General features: G+C 40.6%; 1 protein-coding gene across 5 annotated transcripts in view; it reads right to left on the bottom strand.

Annotated features, from left to right (window-relative positions):
* Nucleotides 1-2,658: 2,658 nt before the first annotated feature.
* Nucleotides 2,659-23,788, bottom strand: part of LNX2 (ligand of numb-protein X 2) — a 59,820-nt gene continuing 38,690 nt past the window's right edge. For all 5 annotated transcript variants that reach the window (XM_071434004.1, XM_071434008.1, XM_071434009.1 and 2 more), the window contains 8 exons: nt 21,204-21,442; nt 19,665-19,864; nt 15,771-16,142; nt 14,115-14,261; nt 11,738-11,915; nt 9,797-10,028; nt 7,889-8,047; nt 2,659-5,073 (listed from right to left, as the gene is read on the bottom strand). In XM_071434004.1, coding sequence (XP_071290105.1) covers nt 4,938-5,073; nt 7,889-8,047; nt 9,797-10,028; nt 11,738-11,915; nt 14,115-14,261; nt 15,771-16,142; nt 19,665-19,864; nt 21,204-21,442 — 1,663 coding nt within the window. In that variant the 3' untranslated portion in view covers nt 2,659-4,937. The remainder of the gene's footprint in view (nt 5,074-7,888; nt 8,048-9,796; nt 10,029-11,737; nt 11,916-14,114; nt 14,262-15,770; nt 16,143-19,664; nt 19,865-21,203; nt 21,443-23,788) is intronic.

Below are 23,788 nucleotides of genomic sequence, written 5' to 3'. Positions count from 1 at the left end.
CTGATTAAAAGGCTTCTCTTCTGTAGCTTTCCACAATCACTTTATAGCAAAACCTGGGAGCAAAGCAACCAGCACTTTGGTTTGTTCCAGATCATACAAAATACCAAATTGATTCCTTAATTGTGTACTTAATTCCTTACCCTACAAAGCTGTGTCCAAACTGCAAACCCGGCTTGTTTGGCTTCAGTGGAGCTGTTCACTGAGAAAGAGATGTGGAACCAGAGGCCCAGGCTTGCCCTAAGGCTCAATAGCTGCCTGCTGATGGGCAGAACAAAGGCATTTTTGGTGTTGCTGCCTGGTGATTTTGCATCACCATGTACTATGCTTTGGGGTAAAAAGAGATTTGGCACATGAGCCCCCTACTCAGCAGAGGTTATTCTGTGTGCTATGGATCCATACGGTTAGCAAGCATAGCTAAGTTAGAGAGTGCTCCTGATGTGTTTGTATCAACCCCTGCACCTTAGAAGTGGGGGATGGTTGTTCTGCAGAGCACCTCCCTCTAAGGCCCCCCAAAACTGAGTCACCACCAGGGCCACCAGCTGCCATGGAGGTGAAGCTGGCATTCTCCACCACAGCAGGCTGCTGTGGGATGCAAAGTGGCCTCAAAGCTATCTTCTCTCTAAACATCAGCCACGGTCTCTACAGGGTCTCTACACCTGGTTGCTGTGGCTAAGCCAGGGTAGGAAAGGTCTGGAAGTCAAGGCTACTACTTGTGAAGGAGAACAAAGAGGGGCAGCCCCTCCTAGATGTGGCATTTGCCCTTTACAGTCACAGAGCAGGCTCTGCCCTTCCATTTCATGCCCAATTCCTCCCCAGCTTTTGATGGGAGCACTTGGCCCTCATCCCTCCTTGTGCACACAAACTTGGCTTTCCCCACTGAGGAGCATGCTGTTTGTTTGGCTGTGCTTACAACCCAGCCTTTACCAGCATAGCTTAACAACAAAAACAACCCCCAAACCCAACCATATTCCTTCTCCTTCTAATCAGCTCCAGGCCCAGTGGATGCCACAGCTGACACTGAGCAGGCTGTCTGTAACCAGACTCTTGAGCTGATTTGATTTCTGAGTTTCCTGTGTGACTCTACAGAAGGGATTTAATCTCCAGTGTGTCAGCTGCAATGCATCACTGACATGGGTGTTGCATCCATACTCTGCTGATATTCAGGAGACTCAGCCATGTGAGGTATGGCAACAAACACAAGGGCAACATCAACATTTAGTTAAGAGTAAGAGTTCTTATCTATATAATGTTATTTGAATTGTCCCAGAAATATAAAGTCTAAAACCTTCTCATCCTCTGAGCAACATGTAATTTAAGAATTGTTTTTCACTAGCAAGACAGATTTATTTCAGGTGTGACAAGGCCTCTCCTTTCTCTATGTGTCTATGAAGAACCCCTTTTTAGGTAAGCTCGCTCACCTAGAAGCTGCCTGAGACAGCTGGGATGAGGATGTTCACTGACCTTCCTTGGCATTACACCACCTTTTCCTTTGTCCTGCCTGGCATGCACATACCTTTTAAGTCATCAGGATCTCCTACCTTAGTTTGTTACTGCATGCTTATGAGCCATTAAAATTGCCTCAGAAGTAAATGGTCAAGTTCCTTTTTTCAAAAAAGGAATTTCCCTTCCTTCTGATGTTGTCTGGGTCACATTCTGAGAACCAAGCTCAGATTTTCATCATATCCACCTTGGATCTATTACAGAATTTTAAAATATATTCTTACTATATATTTTGCATTCTTCTGTGGAATTGATTTTCCCCTCAGTTGTTCATGACTGTAAGGAGAAAGTTTAGCATGGCAAACAAGCTTTCTAAATTTCACTTTACTGGCATGCTGTGATACAGAATAAGCTCTTTTACATTCTTAACTGAGGATCCCCAGGGTTGTTTGGAAAAGGCGTTCCTTCCATGAAGTGCCAGCACACATATGACCAAGTCCACCACCTTACACAAGTTCTGTGCACCTCCCCCTGCAGCAATGAACTCAATTATCTGTCTGTAAAACCAAAACTCTGATGGTATGGCTCCTACCTTACAAGAAACACCAGACCTCATAATCTACTGGCAGATGTGGCAGGTTTCTTCTGCATTTCTGTACACAGGCATGGTTCTCTTTTAAAGGAACTCAGCTCAAGTTCTTAACTACTGCAAGGAGCAGCAATACAGAGTCTGGGCATCTTTACTGCAAATCACTGAGAAATTGTTTTTAGACTCATTCTAGCATTGCAGACATCTAAGGATAGAGCATCCTTGCCTGCAGGAGATGGAGATGGGAACTGATAACCAGGAGGCTCAAGTTTCAGCTGTAGAACTGATGTTTCCAGCAAGACTGTCTCCTTGCATCAAGTCTCTGCTGTGAAAACATCCTCCAGCTGATCAGTACCAGCTGCCCTGGAGGGGGAAAGAGGAAACGCTGCTTGTGGCAAAGTACCATAAAGCACAGATCTTACCTCCACTTTAGAAACACTTCTCAGTGCTGGGACTAATGGTTAAACAGCTGGTGTGTCACCCTGGCAGGATGAGCATACCCTCAGACCCTTATGGTACATTCACTAACTGTAATTTATGATAAATCACAGGAGAGAAAAAATTATCTTTAAACCAAGTCTGCACCGAGCTCCCCGTATCTTTTGCAAAGAGTGAGACGACACTTCTGAGTTATTACAATGTGTAGAATGAACTTTTATTTTCATTCATCCTTCATTAATACCATACAATTAGATAGCAATATTTGGAAAAAAATAATATTGAAATAATTTAAAACAGAAGGCACAGAAAACCAAACCCAACTATGCTGCTACAAGAGAAAGGGGAAAGATGATTCAGGAAGTGAATTTATTCTGAAGTTTTATCGCTTAGATATTCTGATCAAAAGCTACAGCACACAGAAACAAAACTGCACAGCTTAAGCTAACCCATGCTTTTGCTACATTTAACATATAAAAGGAAAAAAAAATCTAAAAATATTTTTTCAGTATTTTGAATGAAAAGTGTAATTTTTAAAATAAAAACCACTAAATCTAGTACATATGTCAAAAACTTCCCTAAAGCCTACACACTAAGATGTACTTCACAAAAAAGTCTGCATAAGGGCAAAGCATACAGTTAAACACCATCTGGGAATGGGAGAAAACTGGTTCTTAATCAGTTAGAGTATCAAATAAATTTGGTGTTTGCTTCAGAAACAAGGATTCTCACTACAGTAATATACTGGAGAGGACATTCTTTTGTATTTTAATATTATGAAATTAAACCAATAGTATACATTACAGAGAGGAATAAAACCATATGAGATTTTAAACTTTTTTTCTTTTTTTTTTCCTTTTTTTTCTTTTTTTTTTTTTTTTTTTTTTGCAAAACAGTAACTTTATTTCTTTTGAAAACAAAGCTACTGGAATTGATGACATGCGATAATATGCCCTGATATTACACCAGCTAAGTTTGAAAATAAAGTTCATGCTTCACAATTGAAATATGCTGTGACTCTCAAATACATTCTCTGGTAATTAATAATACAATACAGAGGTCATTCATAAAATCAGTTCAGGTTGGGAACCTGGTTTATAAATGAAGCTCTTTTCAAATATTGAGAACACTGACAACACACAGGGTTAGCTCCAGGTCAGCACATTTCTTTCTGTGCTCCACCCCTCTTTTCTTAAACAAGTGGGTGCTTAGCCTGCAAAAATCATGGAAAGGCAAAGTCTAGAAGTTACAGGTTGGTTTGTAAAAATATTAAATACAATCCAAGACAAACTGTATTACTGACAACTTAATAGCAGGTGCTCTCTAAAGGGAAAAAAAAATATCCTGAAATGCAAAAGAGCTCTTTTCAGCATTTGATATCAAGGCATTTGCACATTTGTCAAGAGGTGACAGTAAGAGTGAACTTTGCAGCTTACTTTGCAGTTGGACTTGAAATCAAAGAGCTTTCCTTCTAGCCTGCTCACCTGTAAACCATAACATATGGTTTCTTAATAGCTTGCTTTTTTCCCTGGAAATAATTCTCTCATTTAGAAAGTACTAGTCAAAGTATTGTTTCCACACTTGAATAAAGAGAGCTGACAACTACAATAGAAACGGTAAAAATGATTCCATAAAAATGTTCATCAAAATTCTCTGACATAGCAAAACATTCATTTGTAAAGTAAAGTCTAACACTGCAAGCCATTCACTCAAAGGAGACCTTGGGCACATGAATCCTTGCCAGCATTGCAACGGGAATTACTTCCGTATTTCTTGTGTAGGGTACAAACTCTGTAATATATTAAAGTTTCCTAACAAAGAGTCCAATTATTGCACTTTATAAAAATTCTAGTGATATCAGGCTTTTTTCCTACTTTTCTATGAACATTGATGCCTAGTAAGAAAAATTTGGGGGACCAAGTAATTTGTGATGAGTAAGATGGAATACTTGAATCAGTCCAAAATATGGGGGATCAAACCAGAAAGGTTTACAAAATGAAGAGATGTAACCTTTGGAAACAGGTTTTGGTTCACAGCAGCAGACAGATGTGTCATTCTGGTACTGACACATGTTCTCTTTGCCAGGAAGAGAGGGCACATGAATGTTACATTTATATATCACAACACAACTTGAGGACTTTGCAGAGAAACCCAAGGAACAGCTAAGTTCTTCTGCAGACCCTACAAGCCTGATGGGAAAAGCTCAATGACAGCCAGAGTGGAGTGGGGGTTTCTCTGTGAGCTCAAATATATCTGCATTTGTGTCAGCAATAGACATAGCAAACAGGAATAGCTACTTCAGGATGGCAGAACAGGTAGAGTAAGTCTGAGAGGCCTGTAAAAAAAGAATACAGCAGTTTTGGCCCGGCTTTAAACCAGCTGTATCAATAGGGGAAAAAAAAAGATAGAGGAGATTTTTGTGCCAGCTATCTAGAAAAAGATGCTGCTTGAACCAAAGTGATTCACAACTCTATATGAGGCTTCCAGGCCAGCAAATCACAGTTAAAGTCACTTTGTTCCTCTGCTCCTTCAGCATGGGAACGAGTGCAGAATGACTCATTCCAACCGTGGATAGTCCGTTTACAGCAACAATCATATCACCACACCTAAAAAACACAACAAGAAAGAAGAACACATTACGAGACCTGCTCTGCAGTAATTAGCACACACCAACAAACAGCACTTCACTGCTGGGGTGGTAGGAGGTACATACTTTCCCCCTTTGCATCAGGCTGGAAAGAGTAACTAGAATTCCCAAAGCAGTTCAATTTGAAGTCTGTCCTACCACTGAAAGATGCCCTGGCTCATTGCAGGAGTGTTGGACAAGATAACTTTTAAAAGGTCCCTTTCAACTTCCAACTATTCTAGGATTAATCTGAAACTCATCTGGGAAATTCCCAAATCATTCTACTTCCATGCTAATACCAAGATAGTTCTGCATTAAGAGCTGACTTGTACAGAAGCATGAGAAGAGATATTTGGGAAGACCTAATGGAGTCAAGAGAAGATGAGATAGCATGTGCATGACAGAAGCATTTCTGTTTGTTTGTGTGGATTATAACACATTTACACCAAACATGCCTTTGCTGTAGGAGGTGTAAGTAAAGATATTATGGTTACCAACCAACCACATTCCAACTAAGAACCTTGTTTTCAGTGGCTTATGATTTTGTCAAATATAACCATTTGGCTTGAAATGTCCCTCAGCAGATGGTTCAATTGCAGCATCTCTGCGTTTTGGATTGGGTAACAGAACTTGTGAGGGTGCCATTTGCTGGCCCTGAGAAAAATTACCTCAAAGGGTTAAGTTCTAGTTTTTAGAACCTCAAGAAAAACTTCAAAAATGCACTGAATTTCTTTCTGTATTGAGCATGTTCCTTCTCTAGACACCTCTGCTTTGCAACTCGAGTGTGTGACATTCCCCAGACTAGTCAAATGTGACTTGGAGATCAAACAGGACTTTTCCTGAAACTGATCCTCTCAAGTATTGGAGGCACCAAAATGGGTGGCAAAAAGATGCTCTCCTGAGCTTTCCCTAGGTCAGAGCAGAGGAAGAGGGAGCAGAGTTATCAACACCAGTCAAATGTGCACTCAAAAGTCCTCTCCTGAACCAAGGAACCCCATCGCCCAAACCAAAGTGCTACAGTTCACTGAATGACATCTCACTCCCACAGCCTTTCCAAGGAAGCCATTTTGCCTTCTATAAAATCACACCAGACAGATCATGTAAGCAGAAAACTGTCTAAACTATTGAACTGTGAAGTTATTTATTCCCTTCCTCTCCAGCCTAACATTTAGATAATTTAAACAAAACAGAACAGCTTTAGAAGAGACCTGTCCCACGGTAACTCCAGGTGCAGGTTCGAAGGGGCTCTCCCTTGTAGATGGCCCATTTTTAAGTCTGTATTTTCAGTAGAACAGACATTTGAAAAGAGAGCACTACGTCACATTATCACACAAGAGCATATTTTCCATAGGTTACAAGGGGGTAAATGTGACCATGATGATTCTTCCACTCTTCTTAGGAATGATGCTTGAACTTCCATTTGTGTAAAGACTTCTAGTTATTAAGTCACTAATCTGAAATTATTTGAGTTGAACTGAGATCTTTAATTTAATCCAAACTGTTCCACAGTTTAAAAAAAAAGTAACTTTATGTTCAGCCAAGTTATTTTTTCATTTATTTATTTAGTCACTGAACTGAAAAATCAATTACTGTCAAGGCTCTAGGCATAAGTACATTCTTTTCTTAAGTCACTTTGTAAGAAAATCTGCATGTAAAAACCATGCCACGAAACTTCAAGTTGTATATTCTTGACTACCACCTTCACAAAAAATCAAGTTTATGAACAAGAGAACCCTTAATGGGAATTTTAAGTCCTAGTTCTGAACTAATCCTACATGAGGCTAAGATGTATATCTGGATACTAAACCTGGGAGCCGCATCCAAATGTAACGTGGAAGTAAAATCATACAATCTTTAAGGTCAGAAGGGACTCAGGAGCTCTACAGCCCAACCTTCTACTGCAAGCAAGGTCAGCTGTAAGCTCTGACCAGGACTCTCAGGGCTTTACCCAGTAGTCACAGAAACCTCCAAGGGCAGAGACCATGCAACTTACGCCATTGCCTGACCATACTCATGGGGAAATAGTTTCTCCTCATAACCAACCTCAAGCTTTTTAGTTCAAGTTGTTCCTGTTGTCACTCATCCTCTCACCCTGCACCACTGGGCCCTGTCTCCTTGACAATGTGCAGGTAAGTACTGGAAAGGGCTGCTGGCTGCCCCTGAAGCCTTCTCCTTGTGGGGCAAGCGCTCCAGCTCCACCATCTCAGGGGCTTCTGCTGAACTTGCTTCATTTATCAGTGAGTTTCCTGCCAACTAATGACAGGGTAATGTCATGGGGACTTGGGTCCTTAACAATCTTTTCAGAATTCTTTATCATCTGCTTTCTTGCCCTTCTATTAAAGCAGCAGCACCCATCTTCAGTATCAGTTTCCAGTGGCTTCAGAAGGCTATGTGAGAGCAGAAAGCAGTTTTGCCTACTTTGCAGAAATGAAGCTCTAACTTTTAGCTGTTTTATAGGAAGACAAAAACTAGCTAGTTCTGCACATATACAGTACACATTCTCTTGGCCTAAAGTGGAGTTCAACAGGGAGATGGCAGGTGACATCAGCAGCACAGCTGGGGAAGATCACAGGAGATGCCATCTCCTCTGAGATGCCCCTTCCCCAAGAGAAACACCCTGTTACCTCCCTGCATCCCACTCATTAGGGAGGGAAATGCACTACCAGGTTGCATGGTCCAGCAGCCCAAGATGCATTTCCTTAAGCAATTAGTTGCACATAACTATTTAAAAGTGGTTCATTATTGTTGATTTTATTGCTATTTTTATTATTTCTCCCATTGCTACTTTGGCTTACTTTAATCTCCCATCGAAGTAGGCAGGAGTTCCCAGAACAATGGTTTTAATGAAGAAAGGCTGGTTAGTGTGGTTCTCCTCGTAGCCCCCGACGATGCTGAAGCCCCAGCTCCCCAGATTGCTCCGCCGCAGCACCACGTCATGGCAGCTGTGCAGGCAGCTGCGGAATGGAAGCACAGGACAGCAAGAGAAAAAGCCATGTATGGTTCTACAGTAGGCACAACATCTGCTATCTCATCATTACCACTGAGCTGAGTGTGGCAGAGAAGGGGAGGGATGGTGATTAGACCTCTGTTCCCAAAGTAATTTTGCAATATTCAAACCAATTACCAAAAAAAACCCCACAATCTTGAGACAGAAAAGTGCTTTAAAAGAAGTAATGCAGTGCTAGAATAATTACTTAAACACAGTCAACTCTTCAGACTGACAGTAACAGAACTGCATTTTATGGATTCCACAGGTGGCAACAATGTGGGTGGAAAATCAATATCTGATGTGTTCAGTCTGCAAGTCAAAAATGCAAAGTATTTGTCTTCCACCCCTAGCCAATTTAAGCTTTTACTACTTTAAGTAAAAATTAAAAACCCATGCACAATCTTCATTACCTCTGTACTGATTCATCATGAGTAATGAAAGTATAAATGACTAACCATTTTATTACACAGAATGTAAATAATTCAGATCACACTTCACTAACTATATGTTAGAATCAGCCCTAGTGAAAATTAATTCTCACCAGTGAAGTTGGCAATGACTGTAACTTAAAAAATAAACAGACATAGAAATTAACTTTTCAGTAAGAAGATACCAAGTTCTTTACAGTTGTTTGTCACTGCTTTAAAGCACAATGCATAGCATAATGTTAGGAGCACACATGGCATCTGTTGCATGAAAGAAATAAACCACAGCATAGGAAATAAACTGCTGCTAAAGCATGAAAAAGAAGTATATTTACCAAAACTGAGAGCCATTTATTGAGATTACTCATTAATACTTAATTAGAGGATAAATTAATTGACAGTTAAACTCAGAAAAAGTGAAGCCTCTGGAGGGCCAATGCATGGCTGTGTTATCTTCAGCTGCATTCTGCTCCCAGTCTGTCTGGTTCATGTTGTGATTTTACACTTGAAGTACAGATCTGGTAAATCCATCAGAGGGAAAGGAATAAACCTGCATGCCCTGGCTAAAGTTAACAACTCTACTAGCTGCAGAAGGAACTCTTCTTGATAACAAGTGACACCGGAATGAGATTATAGCTGCAGCCTCGAGAGAGTGAGGAGTACAAATGAAGTGATGTCCAGCAGATTGCAGAGCAGTTAAGGGGAGGGAGCTTGCTGCAAATCTCTAAGAGTTTTTATGTTTGGCAGAGATGGTAGTGGATTCTTGAAAAAAAAAAACCAAACCCCAATGTGAGCCTATAGTTACACAGCTACAGTCCTGGCACAGGACATGCCAAGAGTCTGTCAGAATGGCCAAAATCTGATGCAATACTCTGAAGTTAAGTATTTGGCCTCATGAACTTAGGTAGCAGATTAGCAAAGAGACAGATGGATATATACTTGGTGGTTTTATTAGTAATTTCTCTGATTTTAGATACTCTACAGAAAGTCACAGTACAATAAAACAATAAAAAAATATTAATTCTCTCTGAACAGAAGACTCCACCATTGGTAGTTACTATGGTTTGTGAAGGGATAAAACCAGTTTATTCATCTTTGAGTTTCCTAAGGAAACATTGCTCCTGTTCACAGCCCACTTTCTAAGCACACTGCCAACTGAATACAGTTGAGATGGAGAGGTAGAAATAAGAGCAGATGTGCTGCAACTATGCAGATCTCTGCTTCTTTATGTCTCTTGCAGGACTTAGCTTGAAGCACCTAAATAAGTACTTAATCAATTAATTCTGTACCTTGGAAGTCCCAGCCACATGACCCAGGATGGTGACCAGCTGGCATCGTATTCATTTTCACTGATGGTACTCAATTGTTCCTCATCAGCCTGGGGCTGTTCCTCTACAATCTGGACTTCCAGGGCTTTCAGGGCAACTACTGAAGAGGCAGCACTAGCCTTCAGCATGGCCACGGCCTCGCTGTGACTCAGGTTGGTGAGATCAATCCCGTTAATGTTCAGCAGCACATCACCTGTACAAAGCCGCGAGAGAGAGCACATCAGTCTGACAGTCCTGCCCACCCACAGCACCTCCCAGGCCAGGGTCTCATTCCATAGTTTCAGTCCATCTTTGGACCTGAGACAGTCTGAACTAACAGACTGGGAGCTCTGAAGCCTTTATATTGTCAGTTTGAAACTTTAATGTATTGAGCTTGTATCAAATTGGATCAGTGTAATTTATTTCCACATACACACCAAATACTGTGGCCTCTATGTATAATGCCCTGAAAATCTGAAACAGAAATTACTTAAGTACCTCATCAGCTTGGCTGCAACTGCTACTGCAGATGCCATGACACAACTGTTTCCAGATGAGGATCTTGGGTTCACCCTAACTTTAAAAGTGAAGGAAGAATGATGGCAGGAACAATGCAGGCACCTCAAAGTTCCCAATTAATTATTGTAGACTGGTGAGGTTCCACAGAGTGCTTTAATTCATCTGTTTTTAATAACTTGTTACTTGGGAGAAGAAAACAGAATTCAAAAACTACTGGAAAGTCTGGTACAAAACTCAGTTAATTCAAAGAAAGAAAAGAAGTACCTCTACAAAGCTAATCTGGAAAATATCAAAGCCAGAAAAAGATTTCCACAATTTTAGTTTTACGTTTTTTAAGAAGGCCCAGGATGTAAACAACAATGTTATTAACTATCCAGTGGCAGACTCCTTTTCCACACAATGTCTCGCCAATGAAAGCCAGAAAAAACAGATCAAAAGTGCAAACACCTGGGTGACATTTGGTATGAGGCTCAGTTTTTGAAAGGCTTTTCCTCCCAGTAGCTTCTGTGGCTACTTTAATGTTACACAATGAAAGAACAATAGTGATTGTTCTATCAAGGGTGTTTTTCATAGTAGAACAGAAAAAGAAAGCATACCTGCTGGTGTGTGGGTGTAAATCTCCCTTTCTCAGAAACATAGAAGGATGCTCCCACACTGTTCTTTTAAATGTACAATCTGTGAAGTTTTTTCCCTAAATTTCTTTCCTGAAACATTCTGTAATTCTGTGAACTGTGAATCACAGAGATCCCATAGGCAGTCTCTGATTCACATATGACATAATACATTTTAATCATCAAATGCTTTGCTATCCATTATGCAGGACTGCCTTCATCTATGCTGAGCCTAACCTCTGCCTCCTCATTCTCTTTTATAAAGCAGGGAACAAGGACAGGTGTTGCAGCGCCCCCAAAGACCAGCAAACTCATGATGTCCCAGGGGATAAGAAAGCTTTTGGGAACCAGGATTAACACTGATGAAGCTTCTGGGGCAAATTTCGTGTGGGTCAGCTATAGTCTGTCATCAGAGCTTCTCTGCTGTTCAGGTATTATACCAGGGAGCAGAGATTCCTTGGACAGAGATATAGTACAACCCACTAAATCACACATGAAAACAGGATGTGTCTGCATCAAGCAGACCCTCAGCTCAGGGGAATACCATCAGCTTTAAAGAATTTAACCATACATTTCCTGATCTTATCCACTTCCCCTGCTATCAAGCTGTAAACATCCCCTTTCCATGAAAGGTGAAAGTGCAACACCAAATACTGTACTCCATTATTAAATCATGAAGAAAAGCATCCATAAGCATTTTCCTACATCTGTGAGAAGATTTTTTGAAACCACCTGATTTCAGAGATCAAAAGCAACCAGAGGCAGCCCTGCCACCAGGGAAGGCAAACCCCACCTCGTTTAATCCTGCCGTCTCTCGCCAAGCACCCGTGAGGCTGCACACTTGTCACAAAGATGGGCAGTTCACCACTTTTGCTGCCTCTGCCTCCTGCCACTGTCATTCCCAGAGATTCATGTGGCTCTTTTTTCACAGTAATGTGCTTTTCTTGGCATGTAACACATTGGGAGAGATCCTGTTCAATAAGGATAAATAACATTGTTAAAACTAAGGAAGAAAAACCAAGCAAACCAAAACTGAAAACCAGAACAAATCAACTAAATAACAACACCCCAAAGCCACATTTTGGCACTTTAATGGAACAGTTTAAAATGACTAAGTAGCAGAAAGCAGCTTTGGCTGGATTTCTTCTGGGTCAAATCCCTGACTCCTCCAAAAAAGACCCCAATTCACCAACAAAAACCCCCTGGATGTAGATACTTGAACACAGATAGAAAGCTTATAAAGGCCTATCTTGAAATCCCACTCTAGTTTTTCTTTATATCCTACACTGGAAGAGGCTAAATTTTAGGACTGCACTAAAAAACCATATGGTCAAAAGTCTGGAGACAAGCCAGATAAACATCTTTTAAAGTCTTGGTGAACATCAGCATTACTTCATTTGTCAGTACAATATGCCACAGAACTACAAAGAAGCTCTTAAGAAATGAAAACATGTGTTTTCATGATGACAGTAAGAGACTCTTTAAAGCCCTTATACATCATGTTCTCTTTTGCAGCTGGTATGTAGAACCTCCCAGAGCACAAACTAAGGCCAATTGATGCTAATGGCTTGTAATGGGTACCTTGGGCAGCCTCCCTAATGATTATAATGAAGACTCAAGCTTGAAACAAGAAGAGATCCTATATTAAATTTTCCAACAACTGAATGATGAAGTTCAGCCTGTATTCAGTTCTGCTCAATAAAAAAAGATCTAAATCTAAATCAAAGTAAATTTTATTTGCCAAAGCCTTTCCCTCAGGTTATTAAGTAAAAGATTCAAACCACTGCACATACACCTGTAGTAGCATCTTAAATTGACAGAATACTTGCAAGGAATCCAAAATAATGAAAGAAATAACCTGGGATATTCTTCAAAATGTATATATGTATATACTCTCCTGCCTTCTCTTGGAAAATGACAACATTGTCTTTGACCTCCAATGCCACGTGCTCCTGACTGGCTCTGCTCCTCACATACACATTAATGATGGAAGTAGCTCTATGTAAACACACCACAGCTTATAAAGATAGTTCATTTCTCTGGCTTCAGGACTGGCTGCTGCCACACAATCATACAAACATATTTAAAGCCACAAGGCTTCAAAGCCAACTGAAGGTTAATGAGAGAAAGATAAATGATACAAAATACGAGAAACATTCACTTACTGTTACATGCGACTTCCAGTTTTAAAAGAGCCCACAAATGGCAGTGATCTGTGAGGGAAATCCACTCATCCAACTTTGGATCAATTGTGGTAAGAGCACAGCTCATGCTGGCACATGCAAACTTGCCTCAAGCTCTGACATCAACAACTAATCACTGTGTGGGTATGGCCCAGTGCTGTAGCCACGGTATTCAGGAGCCTCACCTTTATCCCTCAGGAGGAAAACAACCTTCCTAGAGCCTCATTTGTTCTCTTCTGAAATGATCCCCACTTTTAAAAGAAAATCCTATCAACACATGTTAGTTATCCCAACAGAAGTATATGATGCTACATAGTAAAGCAAATAGAGTGGACAGGTGGAAAGGTGGATTTGTTGACATGGTCAGTATCTATCACCATTATTTCACAAAGTCAACTTCTTAAGAGTGAGAAGTTGCATTTTTCTAATTACAAGGACATCTCGAGCACAGGCTCTATTTTAGCATTTCTTCCAAAGAGTACTAGCTTCATGAAAGTCTCTTCATTTTGCCTTTCTCTCCCTACTTGAGACTCAGCAGCCTTGCAGCCAGGGCTGGTGACTCATGAAGGAGATGACACATCCCTGCAACACGCTCTTTATAAGCTGGATGGTGGGCACCTCACATCTTTCCTGGCTGCAGCCAGCACAGAGCAACAAAAAGTACAACTGTCTTGAATGACAGCCCTTCCCATGCAGGAGTACCAGCCACTGTCTTAGACAAGGTCTAACAACTACAGCTGTATGAACTCATGGAACTTGCTTCTTTCACTGTAGTCAGCAAATCCAAAAACATACTGAAAACCTGTTGTGTATCTTTTGTTCCTACTCCACACATGATGCAGGACTTGAGAACTTGGAAGTTATCATCATTTTTTTATTAATTTGATAAAAAAAATAATATAACCCTTTTTTCTAGCTTTGCCTTGCTACCCACACCAGCACATGAGTAAACCAGTATTTTTTCCTTTCAAAAGGAGAAGCACCAACCTTATGTGAGTTAGGTCTGCTGTGAAACAGCTGCTGGGACTGGTGTTGGTGTGAGCTGCTGTTGTGAGTCCCGGTGTCTCGGATAATGCTGACTGTCTGTGACTTCAGGGGTCTAGAGATGATCAAGTTCACTCTCTCCCCGCTTGCCTGTTGAATACATTAGGTCATCAAATATCATCAAGTTTGAGAGGATACTGATTATTAGAAAGGGAGGAAAACATATGACAGAATGTGAAACAAGACAACAGCAGACCTTGTTTTCCAGTTCCTTTTTAGACTGCACACTACTTCACTTGCTTCATATTGCAATTCCGCCCAAAATGGAGGGAAAATTAACATTCCTCCTTCACCTCAGATGTTGTCTTTACATCAGCTAAAAATCCTTTGTCAAAAGGACCATTTCTCACTGTGTGTTACAAAGCTCTGAACATTAAAATTCATCCCACTCCAGTTGCAGCCTCCATGAACTCCAGCAACACACAGCAGTAAATGGATGAAATGCCTATGTGATAGCTCCAAGATCTGCAGCTTTTGATCAAAAGCTCTGAACATCTCTGGTACTTCCCAAAGATAACTGCAAGAAAGATGTTATCCATGAGCATAACCATAGTATTCTGGATTTTGGGGAATACTGGGAGACCCATTTATTAGATGTTAATAAAACATCAGCTCTTTTTATTGCTGCAAAGCCACACCTCAAAAGGTAAAAGTTACCTAGTGCTAAATTCCAATCACTGTATACAAAAGTTGGGGAACTGAAAATACAATTCCCAAGATCATTGTTATTTTAATTTCACTGCAAGGAAAACACTTGAAATGATTCCTGAAACAAGTATTTACTACTCCTTTGTATCAGAGTTGTCTGTGTGGTGCTTTAAGCAAAGGTGACTGCACTAGACTGCAGGAACATACCACTGGTATATTCCAACTTTCCTAAAAACAAAGCTATTTTCACCAACCTCCCATCAGCAGGAAATAGCAAAGTGCTGCATCTGTTTCCTTACAGACTGGGAGAAAGGCATGGAGTAAAGGTTTTCCTGTGGCAACACAGATGGGTCATATGTCACACTGCAACAAACTTTGTGTAGTATTTGTGTCCAGGACATAACCAGACATTGGAAATAGCCCTTTTCTGAACACTCAGAAAATTATTTATACCATGTAGAACTCATGGAAAACCTCTATTTGACTTTCCAGCTGCTACCTGTTGACTCTAACGTCTGACAAATTACTTTCTTGTTTTAACTCAATTCCATGCACAGGCAAATCAATAAAAAACAAAGCCCACTTCTATAGAGCTTACTGAGAGATTAAAATACAATACATACATAAATAGAATAATAATAATAATCCTCTTTTTTTTCTTCTCCCCTGCTAAGCAGTATGCTACAATAGGCTATTCTCCTTGCTACACAAGCTGTCTTCTAACCTTCAGGCTGCATTCCAGGGAAGACTAACGCATTTTTCACTTCTGAGGAGGTGAAGTTCATCTGGTAGGTGCCAAAGCAGGTGCTGTTCTTCACTCTTATTTTCAAAACATAAATCACTGTAAATTACATTGACACAGGCTTTTAGGCCTCACACAAGCTGTTCTGCCTGGGAACAGACTCTAGAAATACAGCCAAGCTAAGGGCTCAGGCAGGGAAAGCGAGTTACCTGTATGACCTGAGCAGCGAGCTCCGGCGTGCCGTGCTTCAGGTCGTGCCCGTTGATGGCCAGCACGCGGTCATTGCTGCAGAGCCTGCCGTCCTGAGCAGCCAAGCCCCCTTCCAGGAGGTCGAGGATGAACACCCCCGGCTCGTCGGTCCTGCGCACCAGCTTGATGCCGAGCTGCTCGCTGGAGTCGCGCTTGTGCAGGGTCACCTGGAAGCTGTCCTCGCGCGCGGAGCCCGGCCCGTCGGCGTGGCCGTGCGCGCGGCTGCCGAACCGCCGCTCCCGCAGCACCGTCAGCTGCAGCACCGAGCACGGCTGCGACAGCACGGCCCGCGCGTGGTTGTGGGACACGTTGCTTATGTCAAAGCTGTTCACCTGCCAACGACAGCAAAAGAAGTCACAATGATGTTTTTGCACGTTTAGTTAAGTCCTTTCCAAAGTAAATTCACTCACTGCAAAATCAGCCTTGGAGCAACATACATGTCTGACTTCACTAGGCTTCCTCTCTTATCTTCCAGTCTTTCCTGCAAACTCACATTGCATGTTCAATCTACAAACTTCTTTTTAGGTTGGGAAAGATCCTCAACATCATCAAGCCCAAGTGTTAACCCAGCACTGCCAACTCCACCACTAAACCGTGTCTCCAAGTTCCACATCTACATGCCTTTTAAACATCTCCAGGGATGGTGACTCCACCACTTCCCTGGGCAGCCTGCTCCAGTGCTTAACAACCCTTTTGTGAAGAGATCTTTCCTAATACCCTATTTAAGCTTCCCCTAGCAGTATTTTAGGCCTTCTCCCAAAAAGGTGACAACATGTCCCCAGTAGTGAATGCCCTCTGCCATCACAGGCCATGGTTTTTGCTCTCCTCGTCTCCTACACTTGTCTTCTTTACATTGTTTGTTTTCCCAGACAAGAACATGGTATGTGCTTTCAATGTCAATCCCAGAATCACTTAAAACTGCAAAATAATAGCTATAAAAAGAATGGATCTAAATCTCTGAAGGAAGCTTGTGTCTTACAATATGCAGTACTTTCATAATGTGAAAAAACATTTTAAAAAAAACTGAAGTCAAGAATAATGAATTTGATTCATTAACACAGTAAAAAAAAAGTAGTTGTACTAATTCTCAAGTCTTAGCATGAACTTAGATTTTCCACAGATTTCAAGTAGGCCAGAGCTTCAGACTTATAACCTGTATCACCCAAAATTCAGTTGTAAATGAAAAACAGATTAAACTTTCTCTACCTAAAACTAAGAACTGTGTTTGTTATACAGCCCACTCATACAGAGATCAGTAAGCTTCAGTCATTTCTTGCACTGTAAAAATAAGAACTGACAGTACAATGAGATTTAGTAGAGAAGAGGAGTATGACAAAAATTCAGCATGAAAGCTGTGTTTGTCTTCTTTTGTAAGAAAGGATTCAAAGTTACCATTAGAATTTCATCCTTAGCCTTGGTGGAGGAACCCCTGCCCCAGATAGAAGCTATCACTAAACCGTCTATACTGATTGATGTGCCTTACCTAAGCCTTTTAATAGTCCCCACTGCAACCTGAGTAAGTAAAACCAAACATGCAGCTTCTCACCATCTAATAGTAATATTAAAATTATAAAAATATACAAAGCAATCTATGTACAGCAGCTGCCACATTTACATCACACATCCAAGCTGAGGGGCTCCCAGAAGCCTGTGCTGAACCACTTGGCTGTGGTAGTTTCTGATGGTGAAGGAGGACTGCACCCGCCCTGAGACACCTCCAGCCCAAAATCCAGCACAAAGCCACTGCTGCTGGCAGCACCATGAGCTCAGACAGAACCACGGTGGTGTCCTGCTCTGCTACTGCCCTCAGACAGGCTGTAACCTTGGGCAGAGGGAAAAAAGAAGCATAACTAGGAGAAATAACACTTAGAGCTGCCTCCCACAAAAACCACTAGGGCCCATCCATCAGAGCCCTTAAAATTAAATCCATTTTTATTTTTAACTGTAGCTAGCTAAAGTAAATACATAAAATATGTGAGCACTCAAAGGGCACAGAAGAATATATGCAATAAAATGTAATTCTTCTTTCTATAAGGCAGTTTAAAATTTCAGAACAAAACAGCCTTGGCACTTCTTGGGGAAAGAGATTCTCATTAGGACATGCATCACATGAATTACAGTCACAGTCCAGCACAAAAAAGACACAATTTGTAGAGCACTTTGAAATTGTTAGGCACCTATCTGCACCTTGCAGACAACACAAGCTTTTATGTAGCTGTTACTAAATGCTGTTCCCACAGCTCTTAAAAGGGTAATACTTCTTGTTTGACTAGGCAAGAAAATGCTGAGTTTCATCTCACAGTCCTTTCTGGCTCTTTCTTTTAGACCTTTACAGCTCATAAAAGCCCTGGAAGACATTTTCAGAAATATCCCACCAAAGTGTACATGCTGAGCTGCACCTAAGTGCCCCTAATTACAGATGGCAGAGATTGGACCTGATCATTTTAATACAACAACTCAGCACCTGCACAGGCAAATTCAAATAAATAAAGATATTCTATCTCCCCTCAAAATTTAGGTTTTACCCTCTGTATCTCACCCTTGGCATGAGAGAAGGACTCTCATGGACACCCACTTAGCATCTGACAGCCCCACTGCCAGGCTGTTGATAGGGGAAGACTCACTGCAGCTAGTAAATTCCTATTTACAGTCAATTCACTGTCATTTATGGCTTTGGAAACTGTAACTGACACCTGCCCAAACAGCAGGAATTTCCAAAGCTTCATTGGAACTCAAGCTCCCTATTCTGTCAAACAAGTAGAGCCCTTAGCATAAAAATAAATGAGGGAGCATTCAATCAGTGTCTGCAATTACTTGTTGAAAAGGAAACATCTTGGAAAGCTCTTGGGTTGTTTTCTTGGCCAGCCACTATGCTTACACTCCAAGAGCGGAAAAAGGCACATTTCTCAAAAGGGACTTTATTTTCTGAAGTGCAAACTAATTTTATTCCAAGGGTAACTACTGTATTTAAGCTACTTCTATCAGCTTGATTTCAAAACAGTGAAATGAAGGCTTACAATTACATTTGGGCTGATCTTAGGCTGCCAGATCAAAAGCAAACATTTCTACTGAAGTAACTTTGAATTGATGATAATATATTTATTTCAGGTGGAAGGATTAAAAATAGAAGCTGGGTGACTGTTCTGTTTATGTAGCACTCAGTTACTTTAGTGTCGTATAAACAACCCCTTCCCCTAATATAAAAACTAAAACTTCAAAATTAATAGAACTTGATTTTTTTCTATTGTCTGTGGTTAATTACTCAAAACCAAAACAAAAATACACAATCAAAACAAACTTACATTTTGTTCATTTTTTTTCTTTAAATGCTTATAGCATCTTGCTTAAATCCTTCCATTAAAGCCTAACACTGAGTCTTTTATACATACTGAAAGATGCTGGTCAACTGCCTCAGCTTTTGGAAGGCAACATTAAAATAACAGTTTAGATGAAATCCACAAATTGCTTCTTACATAGGACAAGTTACGCCAACTTGCTAGCCAGAAATAACCTTGAGCTCCTTTGGAATGCATGAGTAAAGTTGAAATAAAGACCAAGTCCCACAACATTTAAAAACAGAAAAATAAACTTGTATTTTAAATGTTGACAACAGATGCCAGAGAGGAAAGATAATTCCAAGGACTGGTCCGACAAACAACATAAAGCATGACAGCCAAAAGTGCTAGAACAACAGGCTCTGCTCTGAATATTAATTTGCTTTCCAACTGATAATTGCAAAGCTAACATTGACACAACATAGTCTGACAAGGAAAATCTTCCATCTCATTTTAACAACAATTCTGCAAGGAGTGAACAGTAAGCAAGCAGACAGAATACGCAATTAGGTTCCATACTTGAAGTATTTGGTCTCCAGCAAGAAGTCTTCCATCTCTGGCAATGATCCCATCTCGATAAACCTCTTGAATGACAATGTTGATCAAAGGTGTTTCATTGCCACCCACTATGCTAATTCCTAATTCAATATAAGGATTGGACCGATGAATTTCAATAGTAGTGATCTCTCCTTCAGGCAAGGTAGGTGGCTGTTGATTTGCTGCCAATTATTTTTAAAAAGAAAGACAATTAATATCTTTTCTACTTCATTCACTTCCAATAAAACAAATCATCAAAATGTAGACAGGCCACAAAGCAGCAGTTTAACAAAAAAAACTAAACCAGTGCAAATGGATCAGTTCCACTACTTGTTGAAACCCCTAGCTTGTTAAAAAGCAGCTGGTGACTTAGTAGCATCCATGCTTCCTGAAATGGGGTCATTTGGATTGGAATAGGATACTCTCAACCCTTTGGATCCCATCCTTTATAATCAACTTCATGTCCTTCATTGGGTCACCTGGGGATTTGCATTTGGTGATAATGATAAAAATGTGTCACTATAGGGCACAAAAGAACACAAGTGCACACCGCTGTTCTCCAGGTGAAGAAAAAAGGGAAGTTTATTTTCTGACTCCAACATTTATAGTTTTCCAAAAGTGACAGTGGATTGGAGGGTGACAGTGCCACCTCTCCAATGACACTGGACAAACCAACAGCCCATCAAATTACTCCTCCTCCATAAAAGAATGCAAAACAGTGAGTTATTTACAGAAAGTGTGTGAGAAAGTTTGTTACAAGAATGTCAACATCAGAAGGCTTAGAAAATCTTAAAAAATCAGGGTGACAATAAAAACGTATTTTAAGGGTTAGTCCATAATAACCTCCTTGTCTTGCAATTGCATGAGGAGCTGCTATTGAGTTACTGGGTCAACTGAAGGAGCCCATTTCTGAAGCAAACATAGAGACAACTAAAGAGGAAAAAGGAGAATGCTAAAGGATGGCAAATATAGAGGAGAAGAAAGGGGACAGGACCACCTTTCTCTGTGGTAAGGCTCAGCACTTCCTCTATAAAATCCCAGATGCTAAAGGTGTTACTGCTCATTCAGTGCAGACAAATGCAGGAGCAACTCAGCTGCCTTTTTGCTTGAGCACGACAGCACTCTGTGTGGGAGAAGGCTGCTGATCCAGTTGGGGGGAAAAACAAATCTCATCTTAGAAAATAACTTTTGTAATTTTACAGAAACTACACTCCTTCCATCTCACTTGTGAGGCCAGAACCAATAGCAGATTAACACAAACTACTGCACCCTGACACAATAAATGATGATACAGCACCACGGTAGCTGGCACACACTTGGAGATATTTCTTTCCTTCCTGTGACTTTATCCCAGTTGTAAACTTGCACGTAATCAAAATACACTAATATTTCTCCAGAAATTGCAAAAGAAAAGAGTCAAAAATGAAGATGCACATTCACAGTTGGTAAGAGACAAGCTCTGACACCACAAATGTTTCCACATCTGATATAAGAGACTTGAGAAGGTAAGTGATAACATACTGTCTGCTGCTGTGTTCTCCTCAAAAGGCGGATTGTCGATGCCGGGCTCGTCTGTCCAGGCGGGCAGGGCGGGCGAGGTAAAGCTTGGCTCAGCTGGCACTATTCCCTGATCAGCGTCTGGAGATAAACTGCTGGGCTGCTCCGGCCCTCCCACACCACTCTCACCCTCTGCTTCTGCTTGCACCTTGCTCGTTTTCCTTCTCTCCAGAGCAAGTCTCCGATGAGAAGCCCCAGGACACCTGTAAAGACAACACTGATATCATGCTTCAAGCCTGCAGCCCTGTTTGTAGCACAAAATGCCCAAGTATTTCATTAGGTTAAATCGGTCATCTCCAAAGCCATAGCTTTAAACGCAGCATTAAAAAAAAATATTAAACACGCTGAATTTTAAGGCCAAAATATGTTTTAGTGGACAAAACCCCAATACTGCTTTCTTCACAAAACTTCCACTAGGTAGTTTTTTGGCCATGAACTCAATGTGCTGTAACACCTGAATGTGGCCTTATTTTGTTATCACAGAATGGTTTGTGCTGGAAAGGGCCTTAAAGATCATCTAGTTCCAAGCCCTCTGCCATGGACAAGGACAACTTCCACTAAAAGGTGGATTCTGTACATTTTAGTTTCTGGAAAATAACTTGCTGGAAAGATGGTCAAAACAATCTACATAAGAGAAGCCCTGTTCCAAGAAGTAACTGGAGACCTACTGAAACCATCTTCTTTCCCCTTAGTAAGCCAAAAGAAGTAAGCATCATATTTTCCTGGGCTTATTCAAAGGAGGAAAGAGATAAAAATTTTCCCTAAATTGCAATCTAAGTGCTATAATACCGAAATAAAATTCTGCTTCTCTAGGAGTCTGTATGAGAGGTTTAGCAAAAGTAACAGCTCTGTTCATCACTTGTCTCTTGGGCCAATAGAAGGTGTTCTCATCTCCATCCTGTCTCCTGTTTTTTCTTTCTGACTTCTGACATAGGAGGTGCAATTTTTGTTTCCCTTATGCAACAGTATTTGAGTTTTTTCAGTTTTTTAAGTTTCCATTACTGTTAATGCAGTATTTTTTTTTTGCTTATGTTTAAAAGCCTACAATAGTTCATTGCAAAAAAAAGGGCTGCAATGTTGCAAATTTATGGAAAGCCTTCATTTATCGAATCATCTTGCATTTATGTGCACATAATTAGACGTGGACACCAATCTTACATCTGCCTCTGTGACAGTTTTGCCAGTGTCTGATAAATCATGCCTTATAGTATTTGATGTCCTTAAAATTCCTGCTTCTGAAGCTGCTGATCACCCAAAAATGCTCATACTGTAGCAGTGTCAGAAAAAAAGGAACCACATTCTTAGAAGGATTCAGCATTTGGGAACTTTGCAGGTTGTTATAACAAAAGAAGAAATTATTTATTCTTGCAAGAGAAGAAATAACAGAGTAAAAGACAGCAGAAGCCTAATGACATCCTAACTTATTAAAGAAGAATGTTTTGAGGATCACAATTCCGTTCTGACATTCTGTAAAAGTAATTTGGTAATTATATGGTTAGACTGCTTCAGCATGGATTTTTAAGTTTTCAGATCCAAAGAACATTGATAAAGCTTTTGTGACCCCCAGCCATGTTATACATACATAACATTAGATATATATATATGAAAAAATATATATTTTTTTAACTGATATACATAGAATGATAGAGTGGCAGTGGTTGGAAGGGATCTTAGAGATCATCTAGTTTAAACCCCATGCCATGGGCAAGGAACACCTTCTACTAGACCAGGTTGCTCAGGGTCCCATCCTGCCTGGCCTTGAACACTCTTAGTGATGGGGCATCCACAGCTTTTCCAGGAAACTTCTTCCAGTGCCTCACCACCTTTATGGTACAGAATTTCATCCTATTATTTAACCTAAATCTACCCTTTTTCTGTTTAAAGCTATTTCCCTTAACCTATCACTACATGCCCTTACAAAAAAAAAAATCCCTCTCCAGCTCTCATATCCCTTTTAGATACTGAAAGGTATCTAAAGGCTATAAGGCCTCCCCCAGAGGAGTTCTCCATGTGTCCTCCCTTGTCTCATGTCCCCCTTTGTGTTCTCCGTGTTTAGAAGAGTAGAAAAAGGTAACCCAAATATGCTCTGAAATATGCACAAAAACATACATTAGAGACAGTTCATATTATGACATGATGCATTTCAGAAATAATTCCTTGGGGCTTTTCCCAAAGCAACTGCTGGTCATTTTCTTCTTCAAAGTTAAGAAAGTGTAAGCACGAAAGATGAAAATTTTTTGAAAGGTTTTGCTTTGTGAAAACGTTTCTCTTATTTTAATGATGGAACACAACCCTATTTCTTGGCTTTGCCCAGACAGTATTTACTACAGAAAACCACAGGTATAGTGGGACAGATCAGCCAATATATCTGTTTGGTGGCCAGAGACACACAATTACATGTGAAAATCGGCAGGAAATTTCTATCATTTATCATTTTGCAATGCAAACCTCAAAACAACGGCCCCAAGAGATCAAGAAAAGGAAAGATGCTATCACTTCCCTCGGTATTTCTAATACACTTTAACTTGATGGGTTAGCCTCATGGTCCC

The sequence above is a fragment of the Agelaius tricolor genome, unplaced genomic scaffold (genome assembly GCF_023055355.1).
Source record: "Agelaius tricolor isolate 1412-34295 unplaced genomic scaffold, bAgeTri1.0.p SCAF_9, whole genome shotgun sequence".
Lineage (NCBI taxonomy): Eukaryota > Metazoa > Chordata > Aves > Passeriformes > Icteridae > Agelaius > Agelaius tricolor.
Note: the sequence above shows the minus strand (reverse complement) of the source record. Positions and strands in the feature narration are given on the sequence as shown.